Source organism: Heliconius melpomene, chromosome 1 (assembly GCF_056956725.1).
Source record: "Heliconius melpomene rosina isolate 202511_hmr_F chromosome 1, ASM5695672v1, whole genome shotgun sequence".
Lineage (NCBI taxonomy): Eukaryota > Metazoa > Arthropoda > Insecta > Lepidoptera > Nymphalidae > Heliconius > Heliconius melpomene.
This window is the reverse complement of record NC_140389.1, coordinates 4,453,232-4,465,596: the sequence shown is the minus strand read 5'-3', so window position 1 is coordinate 4,465,596 and position 12,365 is coordinate 4,453,232. Positions and strand designations below refer to the sequence as shown.

Here is a 12,365-nt window from a genome sequence, read left to right as displayed (position 1 = left end):
TAAGTATTCCCTTATTCATTGTTATTCAAAGGTTTACAATGTAAAATTAATCATTTACTTAAAATAATATTATTTATTAGCTTAATTTTAGTTTATTTACAAAAATATATTAAAAAAGAATTTCTTATTAAAACTTAAATTTTATCGTACGGTATTTAAAAAATCTAAATCCTTATTTACAATTAAACTTTATATTATCTGTAAATAATTAAATTTATCTTAACAAAATTATAGGTAAAATCAACATGGCGGCTAAAATTGGACTTTCGCGCGCATTATTTGACACGTTAAGTCTTTCAAAAATGTGAGCTTGGGTTATATTGTGAGCTTCTGGTTCCTCTTCTAATATTGGAGTGATGTCGGTATAATCGGAAGTAGATGGAAGGGTTCTACCAGCTGAAACAAATAATTCATAATATTAATATAATTATTAAGGCCAGTAGTGGCGCAGGATCGCAAAGTGTGACTGTAAAGGTAAAACACAATTCTTTGCTTTATTCGAGTGTTAACGTTGCGTGTTGACGAAACATAGATACATACTCTTACGGTATGTCATATCAGAGACCAGAAATAAAAGTAAAATTAGAAATAATTCAAAAGATATAAATAATAAAATATATAATTATTTATACGTTTATAAATATATATAGATGTAATCATCATAGCGTTATGGGACAGTGGACTGATGATTGTGGGCTTGATATTTACTATTAAGTAATTTTAATAATATCTATCTTATATCTTACCTCCAGGTTCTGTAGCAAAATGTAAAACAGCTGAAGGTTTGCTCCAACCAAATCTAAGATAAAAAAATATTTTTACTTTTCAATAACACACAAATGTAAGACCGAAAACAGCGGTAAGGACTCATATCACTGTTTAATCATAAAATCTCATGCCATATTTTTTTAGTTTAGAATTTAATTATGATGATTCAAGACAAATTAATATGTTTTAATAATTAGGTTTGTATTATTCAGGATTATTCTATAACTAGGTATGTTGTCAAGTTTAACTGATTTCAAAAGGAGGAGGTTCTCAATTCAGTTGGTATATTTTATTATTTAATTTGTTTAAGCTAATCATTGTTATTAATAATTTGTACCTATTTCTTGAAGTGACAATAGCTTCATATACGGTAGATGGCGTTAAACCTCGCACAGTGTACGTCGCACTGTGAATGGGTCCTGAAAATAATAAATTATGTGTTATAATTGATCTTGTATAATTATATAATAAAGAAAATAATTTACCTTGGAAACATTATTTAATTTAATAAAAAAATAAAAGTTATTTAAAAATTTAAAGTTATCAAAAAATCAGAAAGCCTAACTTCCATCTTGAAGTTATATACTGCGGTCGTACTGTAAACATGAACCCATTACCGTCACTCGAGTCCCCCGGCACGACTATCTTGCTCCAGGTGTTGGCAGGTGGTGTTGTCGTGAACGCGTCCGGCTCGGGCGTAGCGAGGCGGCCGTAGTATGGACGGATCCAGAGGTGGTATTCTGTTGGAATATTCAACATATTAGGTATATTATCTTGAAATATAAGCGGTTTGAGAAATGTAAATAAAAAAGCTTCATGTCCTTGGCGGGGTATGAGCAGGGGTGCAGAGGGAACTTAGTGTTCCAAACTAAGACCTTCCGTTCCCCATGCACTGTTTAATTTTAGAGACGTAACGTGTTGTGGAACACAACCTCCCTAGTGGGTATCGAACCGACAATCATCATGTTTACAGTCAGACACTATTCAACTGCACCACAAGGGCTTCTTCAGGAAAATCTCTTTAATATAACTTCAGTATGGACTTTTTTCTTTTTAAATAAATATTCTCTCATGTATATTTTTTAAGATTTTGAGAGAGGATGTAAAGGAAATTCTTTAAAATTGCGTGATTGACATTGACCATTCAGTCCACATCTAGCATTATTTAAATACTATATTATATATAAAAACAAATTTGAAATTATTTACCTATAATAGTAGAATATGAATCCACTTCCCATATGAGCGTGAAACTTATAGAGGTCGCTTTGTTCAACGCTTGATCCACTTTAAAGGAAGCTATATTTGGAACACCTGTAAACAAAGAAAATATAAAGCACATAGGTGCGTAATCCATTCTCCATTTACCCCTATACCTATTACCAAAAAAGTCAGAAATTAGCAGCTACAAATTTTAAATAATTTATTATTATTATTAATTATCGTTGTCGCAACTATCATCTATTAATAACTTACCAGTCAATTTAAATGAAACGTCCGCCATACCCAACTTGTTCTCAGCTCTAAATGTATAGTTGCCGAGGTCTGTTTTCCTCACTGCTCTGAATATTAACTGATGTATGTTGTCTTGTACTATTATAATTACTCTGAAAATGAAAATTAAATCCATAACCATAAATACAATAACGTCGACAGTAAATAAAATTAAATAATTAAATGCACAAAGTTTCAAAGAATAGGGAGTATAAAGTTGTAAAATATATGCAAAACTTGTCCCCTTTGGTCAGGTCTTAAATTTTCTTATAATTTTTTTAAATTGCTTACCTATCATCAATCTTCACGGGCTTCCCGTCTCTGTACCAGGCAGTCCTGGCCGGAGGTGTGGCGAACTCCAGCTTAGCCGCTAAAACTGCGCGTAACCCCAACGCCGTGTGGACGAAACTGCGATCCGTGGTTACTACTGGGGCATCTGTAAAAAGATTAAAGGTTTTTCTTTTACATTTGTTTTTCTTACCTTCATGTTGTATCCCGCAAAAACTGGGTAGGCGGATGATACTTATGTTAAGACATGACGGTTCCCGTTTTTCTCGCAATTTTCCAGAATTTGCGTGTTGTATGGCGGAACTCTATCAACTTTGCGACTAAAGTATAAAAATAATAATGGACAATTTTACATGTTATGTCCCAAAAACACTTGTAACAGACAGATATAGAATATTAAGGTTAACAAATCATGAAAAAATGTAGCATTTATTGTTTGTCATTGTGTGTCATTTTCTCCGTTATTAGTTTTTTAAGCATAAAAAATTTTAGAGATTTAGCAAAAAATAATAGTAGTATAATTTGTTATAAAACAAATATCTCTATAAAACCTTGTATAATAACTGTGATGGCAGCTTTCACGGGATCTCCGACACCGTTGTTCGCCGTACATTCATATACACCGGCTAAAAGACGATGCTCAGCGCGGAATCGAAGGCGCGACCTGTGCTCTAATATGGCCATTGGTTCACCCTAAAATGTAGAAGGAAAGGAAGAATGTGGAAGTGCACTAAAGTTTTAGAAAATAAACTTTAGAAATTATTTTTTGCTCTTATTATCTATATTATATCCAAATTTTAGCTTTCCCAGCTTATCTTAACACGTGTTTATGATCATGGCACTAAATGTTAATCAGGTCAAGGTTCTACCAGTTTCTTAAATAGAAACTCAGCCCCAATTAAGCTGTTAGTCTCAATTTTATAAAATGTAATAAATTTGCCTCGTATGGTCACTTCTTTTATGTTTTGTTTTTGTTAATTATTTAATAAAATATACATATTTTTTTTTAAATCTTTCTTTCAGAAACCGTTTTCTAGGGTGTACTTATTATTAAATTTTAAAATATTGACATTAAACTCCATAATTACTGCAAATACTTCTTTGTTATTCAAAATCTATAATACTAATAACCTAATCTTCTTTGTTATCTAAATGTATAAAAAAATAAAAAATATGAAATGAGCTTACATTTTTCTGCCAATTTACTATAGGTGCTGGAGTCCCCGTGGTTTCACAACCTATGTCTACATAGTCACCCTTTTTTACTTCTACATACCCGTCGTAAGGCAACGTTCTAACTGTAGGTGGATCTAAAAAAATATTGTGATTACATTTCTAGAAAAGTAATTAAAAAATAAACGTAGTGGGATTTGAGCCGCGCCTCTTGGCCCTAAGCCCTCTGACCATCGTTTGTACTCATGAATAATAGGGATTATAATGAACATAAAAGTAAACAAAAAAATTAAAAATATATAAATGAAAAAAATAAACATTTTAAAGCATAATATATAACTTACATTGAACTTCAATAGAATGAGTTTGCCTTATCGGTTTCCATGGCTCTTGTCGTATTACCTGAAATTCGAAACCCAAAATAAATATGTAATTTAAATGAAAAAACAAGCAGGATAATATTTTTTTTCATAAACTACGTTACGAGATGAATAAATGACATCACGAATATATATAGGTAGTCACCTACCTATATAAAGGGATATTTATACACAAGCGTGCATTCCAATTAATTTTAATTAATTAGTGAGCTATCGAAGGGCTAATTTGTCTGTCAGACGACGTTAAGTACCGCCTTCCTCAAATTGCGAAGACCTATTGTGACATATACATATATCTATATATTACGTAGGTATATATACATGGTCGTAGACATAGGCTTGGGGGTAGGCCTTGCCCATCCCAGAAATTATACTAACAAAATAATTGGCCTGAGTATTTGGAATAAATATCTTTGTCTAGATATGTGTATAGCTGTTCAAAACTACAGTAATTTATTGATTTTTATCTGTATTTGTCTTAATTATAGCTTACACGTAAATTAATTAATACGTTATTTATTTAAATACATTTTTTACAAAAAAACATGTGTTTTAGTTTCTCAAAGTTAATTACAGTGTAGATACGGGCGGGTGGTAGTGATGGGCATCGCGAAACAGTTGGGCAAATTGATTAATTGTATAATTGCTCGGTACTTTAAACGAAGTGATGTTTAGTGTTGTTAAGCAAATGTCGATAAGCATACTGGAACTTAAATATCATATTAATAATTTTAAAAATCCTTTGACAGGAAAAAATGTTAAGCAGCAAGTCTCTTGATATTTTTGAATATAATTGCGATATAAGGCTATATATATCAGTACATACGAAGGATGGATGGATGGATGATTCGATGTTTTGTGTTGAAAAAATTAAAAAAAATAATTTAGTAAGATAGAGGATATTCAAGAACTTTTTTATTGACGGTAAAATTACTTTGGCCACCAAAATGTGTCACTTGTCATACACAACTTTTATTATTTTTATTTAACTAAACAACTAGCTAAGCTATAAAAAATAAACACATCCATTATTTTTTAAGAACTAACTAGCTTTTATTGTTTAGTGTTAAAAAAAGAAAACTAAAATATAGACAATACACAATAAAAACAATATCAATATTACATATATACATCACTACAAACAAAAAGTTACACGATAGTTAAAGGGGCAAGTAAAGGGCTCCACCGAGTACAGTTAAAGCGGCGATAGAACTAAATGATACTTGAACTAAACAGTTTAAATCTATGGACGATAAAAAGAATTTAAAAAATGGGTCAGTGTTCTCTCTTGGGTGTTCGAATTAATAGTTTTACGTTTTTTATAGAATTTTTCTATGGAAAATTTTATGGGATTTTATACTCGGTTGATATACTCATATCAACTCGAACGGCTTTAGTTACTTACGTAACGTTTTATACATATTGTATTAAAATTATTTCTTATGAATTTTACTTTAAAGAAACAATATACATTTTATACTACTCAATGAGAGTGGGTTTGATTCGTGCGTGTGTGTTTATCTAGAGATATTCTCTGGGGGGAGCCTGGACGTTAGCTTTGAACAGATAGGTATATTCGTGTAAATGTTGTTCTTTTATTTTTTCAAGATTACTTTCTTGTCCGTCTGTATGACTTTAAACGTAAAAGCAAGCAAAGTAAACTAAGACCTGAGTGTCTTAACACTAGGTTCCCAGGTTTGTGGAACCGAAATAGGCAGTGGTCTACACTGCCAAATGCGAGATACAGCTAACTCCAGGGCGGCTCCAGTCTCTAAGTGATTGGTCACTCAGTACATTCTCCTCTACAAGTGCCATGTGCCATATTTACCTCGCAAGTATAATCAGCGGTGTCCTTCGCCACGAGCTCGTCTATCTCGAGACTGTAGTTGGCGTGCATGCGCGTGCGCGGCGGCAGCAGGTGGTTGGGGTCCTGACTGTCGCCGAGCAGCACGTTGTCTTTGTACCATCGGACGCGGTGCTTTGTTTCTGCGAAAAAAATGTTATTCTATAATCCAGCATATAGCAGAGTAAGTAGAGGGAACCTAGTACCACCAAGTACGGATTATAGTGTGCCTCCCACTAGGAGAGGATTAAGAGGAAAAAACAAGACGAATTACGAGTGACAGTTAAATATATTTAAACAATGGAACCAGCGTGGTAAGGATAAAGTGTTAAAATAAAAAACAAGAATCGATTAATCGGAACTACGGAAACAAAATCATAGGTAAGTATCGATTAATCGAATCGAATCAAAAAAAGTAAAAACCACGAAAACAGCTACGGGCGACATTTAAGTACTTTTTATATATAAAAAAACTATACCTCTGATAAAAAATAGTGTCATTATATCATTATTATATAATATTTCAACGTTAACCATAAGATTATCCTAAAATAGATCGTCATTTATCGTCAGTATAACGCAGTACGTCTTTATTCATCTATTAATGTAAGTATGAAGGGGATTGACGCGCAATTGGTACACAAAGATTTGAATCTACAGTCTCTTCCTGTTTGTAACGAGCTGCTTTGTATAGGAGTTTTTTTGTTATTGGATATGACATTATATTTTCACTTTTCTTTTGATAATTTAATCACATAAATGTGTGTTATTGTAAGTTGCACTTTCTATTAAAATACAGGAAAAGATTAAGAAAGCAATTAAATTTTTTTACCTAATATATGCGAATATTTTATACAATTTTCATTTGTTCTAAATTAGTTATTTCATTCTTTTATAATAATCTGACTATCACACACGCACACATACCTAGCTAGACGTAAGGCGAACAACATACTCCCTAATTTCTCTTACAAATAGCATATGTCCTGAAAGCAACAATATGTCTACAAATTTATTTTTTAAGTGCGATAGCAAAATATATTATCTACAGTAAAACAGGTTTTTAATGGACAAACCTGACATCCATTGATAAATTTATTACGAAAAGTTATAAATCATTAATGTGATTATTTTTATCAAACCCCCAACTCAACTTTATACAATTTGACATACATATAATCTATAACAAATATTAATTGACACCGAAAAGACAGAATAATCTTTGCTGACTAGAAAAGTAACTCGAAATAATCTACTTATTACGGGAAAAACAAGACTCACTCGATATGTGTTTTTTTAAAAATATCACATCATGAGTAGGTAGGCCCAACTCAATTTTCTCAAAATGGATTGAAAGCGGAGAACGAAGTGACGAGAGTCCTAACATTAAATTTCCTTTGACCATCACGCTATATTCTGAAGTAAATCTTATAAAACTAACATATCCAATTTAATATAACTCCACATATATTTTCAATGGGGGTGACGAACGTGTGTAACACAAACGTGGCGTGCTTTTGTCCTTTTGTCAATTAAACCTGCCGTATCTGATCGCTCGCAAATTATAGTAAAAAACCATTTCCAATGTCGAAATGCCCTTTTATTTATTCGAATGGGTACCTACATTGTATCATTCTGCACGGATGTTCATATCGTGGTAGATTATCGTGATACGTCATTTCTATGGTGTTGTTATAAATCACTTTGTATTTAACTTGTGTTATCTTGAAAGTTGAAAATTGATCGTATTTTATAAGATAAACTACCTATACTATTGTCACTTCGTTCTCTAATAAGCAAATATTTTAGCAAGATTTAAGTTTATACGTGGTTTGGGGAGCTTTTTATAACAGAAAATCAAGTTATAGATATAAAAAAACCCAAGTAACAATAGGTTTCCTCTGCCTGTCCTATAATATGCTAGATACTAGATACAACGTGATGCTAAACACTATGTAAAAACGCTATGAAACTGTATTTTTTTTATTATTTAACTGTATTTACCAGTAACGTTTATTAGCATTTGTTATTCTAATTATTAATTTTATCATTAACAATAATACAATAACTTTCAATGTCTGTAATAACAACCTACAGTTAATAAAAAATTCGGTGCTCCTATTTGTATCGTCTCTTTATATTATTATTTCTAAAACCATTAAATTATATGACAATAACCATAATTTATTTAACTACATTACACAACTAAAAGTTAATAAAAACCGCTCTATATAAGGTAACATTATTAAAGCTATATTATACAAAAGAACTGGTTTCACATCAAAATAAATAACTTAAACACAGCCACATTGCTGTAATCTAATCATTAATAAAATGGCCGCTACAGAATTATGGTAAGCTATTTGTTTAAACTAATTTAAAATTGTAAGGCTGTGCGCGTACTATAGATAGAAATAAGAACATAAAATATAGGGGAATTGTGCTCAAGATGGCATACTATGATAAGATGATACAATACCAATATTGATGAAACTATTAGCGCTAAGTGCGATCTTTTGACGTTTTAGAGAGTGTCTGTAGATGCAGCTAGTGCTTAAATACAGTATGACTGAAAGTGAATGCAGATGGGCAAGTAATTCATGTTTTAGTTATTTTCAATTGCAACAAATTTTTCTTTCGCTTTTGCTTGATGGTGAAAAGACATGTAAGATAAAGATTTTCTATTTGAACTAATTATAAATGTAAAATAGGATTATTATATGACACAACTAACGCTAAAAGCGCATCCTAACCTATAAACTTTTGTCACAACGGTTAAATTAAATTCATATATCTATTGGGTAAGATGACATACAAAACGTGAGTATAAGATGGCATACTATCTTACCCTTATAAATAGAATCGATGTATTTCTTTGCTTTACCTACAAAATGCCTGGCAATTACAAACGAATATATATTGGTCACAAGAAGACATGGATAAGGCTGCTAGTAAATGACGAAGCTTATTTCCCTTTTGGGAAAGGAAGTGACTGATAACGGAATCCAACCTCATAAAATTTGCAACATGTAAGTATGAATCAGGCCTTAATACTGTTTAAAAGCCCCTCAGCAAAGAAGAAACTATTTATTTGTGAACTATGCTCGACAAATAATGATGGCGTTTTTGTGCCACATACTAAGTATGTCATTTTACCCTGTAGATATGTCGTCTTACACTGATCGACCTAAGTGCGATTTTTGTTTGTTTTTATGATGTTTGAAAGATGATTGTTCTGAAACTAAAATAGTTTCGTTGATTATGAAATATATAATAGTATACGCAATATGCTGTTCTCAGATGACTTTATTTATTTGAAATATTTGTCTTGTAACAAAAAGTATGTCATCTTAAGCACAATTCCCCTAGGAGGTTTTAAAAACAAACACAATGCTTGATTTTCTAATAAAAGTTAATATTTATATTCACTTTCCTTGTTATTCTAATAGTTGTTTTTCTAATATAAATTTAAACATGTTCAACGAATCAATGTAATAAAAAAAACATCCTATTTGTATGTAGAAAGCCTTATTTTCATTTTACGGCGGCCATATCGTATAAGTAAGTCATTGATGACAGAGTATTATAATAAATAGTTTTGGACTAATCCTATTATTATTTAAATGCGTGAAACGTAATGAAGGTAATATAGTGCACTACCTATTTAAATAAATAAATTACTCCCTATGTATGGTATTTTTCTTTTATTGTCATTTAATGTATTTTTTTAGCTTCACGCTGGATCCCGCACAAAGCATGGTAGGCAGAGTGAACGGAAAATACCGGAAGGAAAAAAACGGAACTGAATAAAAACGGTAACGGATTAGCGTCTCAGTCCGCAACATTCCTTCGCCTCGTTCGTCCGCTAGAGCGAGGAATTTGAATTTGAACTCACAGCATGCGTCCCGCCTCTGCGCCAAGATGTCATATATATTATATGTCATTTTTAAATATACAGGTTGAATTATATTTAATAGTTATAATTAAAATATATCACATTATTAACCACTTTTCACATACGTAGAGAAAAAACACACGAGACTTTAAAGCTCACTTGTCACTCAATTACAAATAGTATTGTTAAATTAAGGAACCTTACGTCAGTTTTTACATTCGAAGGAGAAAATAATTGTAATATGCAGATCGAATTTATGACCAATGTGTAAAAAGAATTCTTTGCCACCAGAGAGGCGTTTAAAGGCGACTATCTTGTAGGTACCTACGGATTAAAACTACCTACCTAACTAACTACCTACTAGAAATGTCCATACTGCGTCATGTTCGCTACTATACATATAAAGGAAATATCAATTTTCAAACTTATCAACTTATATTAAAAGTAATTACGTCCCTACAATATAATCTGTGTTGTAGTTTCTAGAAACTTTCGGAAAAAGGAAAAACAAACGAGATACTGTAAGACTAAGAGACCTAACGAGAAGTTGATTTGCACTGTATCAAAATTTGACGAAATTCGTAAGAAATTCGTATCTGGAATCCAAAACAAACTATAATAAAGAATCCTCTTTTTTCTTATTTTATCTATTGTAAAAAATGACAACAGTAAGAAGAATGTCAATAAAGATTTTAAAATTTTAAGATCTTCTCATTTATTTTTAAAAAACGTGACATAAACATGCGCCGGCGCATTTACCTTATTATTATTCAAAAGTATCAAAAGCTTTTATGTCGACAGCTTTAACGTACGACCGTTTATGTGTCGTTTGTTAGACGAAATTATAATTAAATTTTGTTTTATTTAAATGATGCATAAATTATTTGAATAATATAAACATTAGGTATATACGTTGAGTGTTAAGTGGTTGTATGTAGGTTTGATTTCCATCCGAGGCAATAATAACACTAAAAATATTATAATTTCTCTTCTCAGGTAAAACTGTATTGAGGCCAGTCGTGGTGCAGAGGCACGCAGCTGGTTGTGGGTTCTTATTTCGCACTCAAAGAAATGAAATAAGTATTTAATATTTTCCTTTTCTCGTTCTCATAACGAGACAAAGCGCGGCGTTGAGGTCCACCACTTAACACGCAATGCCTCCAGAATTAGGTAGAAAGTGGGATCAACACTAGGGTCGGATGTTGACTTTTTACAATTTAAATAGGGTGGTTCATTTCAAGATTCTATATATTCTATAATTAGTATAAAAACATGTACGATTTCATACGTTTATGCTGGTGTCATCTTAATTAATGCTTGTTTGTTTAATAAAGAGTTTACCTTGAAACATGAATCCATATGAATATAAGTATTTACTTTATAACTTTAACGTTTTTGCGAAAATATTGTATAAAAAGCTTTAAAATTGTCTAAAATTAAACCGGATAAAAAAAGATTAGATATTTTGTACGCGTCTTCCACACATAGCAGGGTAGGTAGAAAGTCCGAACTTTTAGGCCAATGTGAGGCTGCGGTTTATATGACCAGTAGAGTAGTTAACAATTTTAATTTAATAAAATTAAGTGTTACTATAAACGCGACAGCTGTGAGTTCCCCATTCATCCATCCATCCTCACAATATTTCACATTAAAATATTAGTAGGTAAAACATACAGTATTCGTTTTAAAATATACATACCCGATTCATTCACATAACAGGGCAAGAGGACAGAATCATTTTCATAAGTTTTAACAGTCACTGGAACACTTTTAAACACTTTTTCACATAAAACAGTCTTTACAAAAAATAATGTGAGCAATTTCCAAAGTAATCCCATTTTTTATAAATAATAAAAAATATTTTAAAGCAATAACAAAAATATAAAAAAATACAATTTAATTAATATTTATTTTATCTGTTAATGCTTTGTTTTTAATTTTAAAAAAAAGTAAGTAAACGTCAGTCAGAAACGTCAGTTGCGTTTGAATTGATAATGTGCGATGCGCGCGCGCTACTAACAGATCGAGATACGACTGCTCGTATGCTTTCAATGGTTAGATGGATCTTTTGTGGTACAATAAGCGTAGAAAAAAATTGATTGGTATAACAAAAACGGTGTAATTCAATATAAATATAGAATGGGGAATTAAAATTATTTTAAAATCTATGTTATATTTTTATGTTATAATAATAGTTTCACTTATCTTAGTCTTCTTCTATTATCTTACTTAATTTATTTAGCTACCGAATTAAAAAATAATAATTTATATGTATAAGGTTCTTACCTAGGACTAGGACCAATTTATTACTAAAATGATTAAGATATAGAAAAATAAAAAAAAATATTTTACTATTTATCTTCTACTACTATTTATATATTTTCATAAAGTTTACGTGTATTTTTATCATATTATTGTCCTCATACAATATTATTATCCATATTTTGGAAGTAAAGGAGGCTATGTGTACCCCAACCCTTACCGCATCCCGTCAATTAATTGATTCACCTTTGTAAAGGAGTCG

General features: G+C 31.2%; 1 protein-coding gene across 1 annotated transcript; it reads right to left on the bottom strand.

Annotated features, from left to right (window-relative positions):
- Positions 1-53: 53 nt before the first annotated feature.
- On the bottom strand, positions 54-11,859 carry LOC146541019 (neurotrimin-like). Its single transcript, XM_085189232.1, has 12 exons — positions 11,541-11,859; positions 5,932-6,089; positions 4,068-4,125; positions 3,739-3,860; positions 3,102-3,243; positions 2,554-2,698; positions 2,245-2,375; positions 1,978-2,082; positions 1,386-1,508; positions 1,106-1,187; positions 747-799; positions 54-396 (listed from the first exon to the last, which is right to left on the bottom strand). The coding sequence occupies exons 1-12, from the start codon at positions 11,677-11,679 to the stop codon at positions 215-217; spliced, it is 1,440 nt and encodes a 479-aa protein (XP_085045358.1). The 5' UTR covers positions 11,680-11,859; the 3' UTR covers positions 54-214.
- Between the last annotated feature and the right edge of the window lie 506 nt (positions 11,860-12,365).

Bases quoted from the DNA above. Each gene is read 5' to 3' on its own strand.
- LOC146541019 (XM_085189232.1), bottom strand. From the start codon at position 11,679: ATGGGATTACTTTGGAAATTGCTCACATTATTTTTTGTAAAGACTGTT. The intron at 3,861-4,067 runs GTAAGTTATATA...ATATTTTTTTAG, and splicing joins TCATTCTATTGAAGTTCAAT to ATCCACCTACAGTTAGAACG. The intron at 2,083-2,244 runs GTAAGTTATTAA...CTTTGTTTACAG, and splicing joins CGTTTCATTTAAATTGACTG to GTGTTCCAAATATAGCTTCC.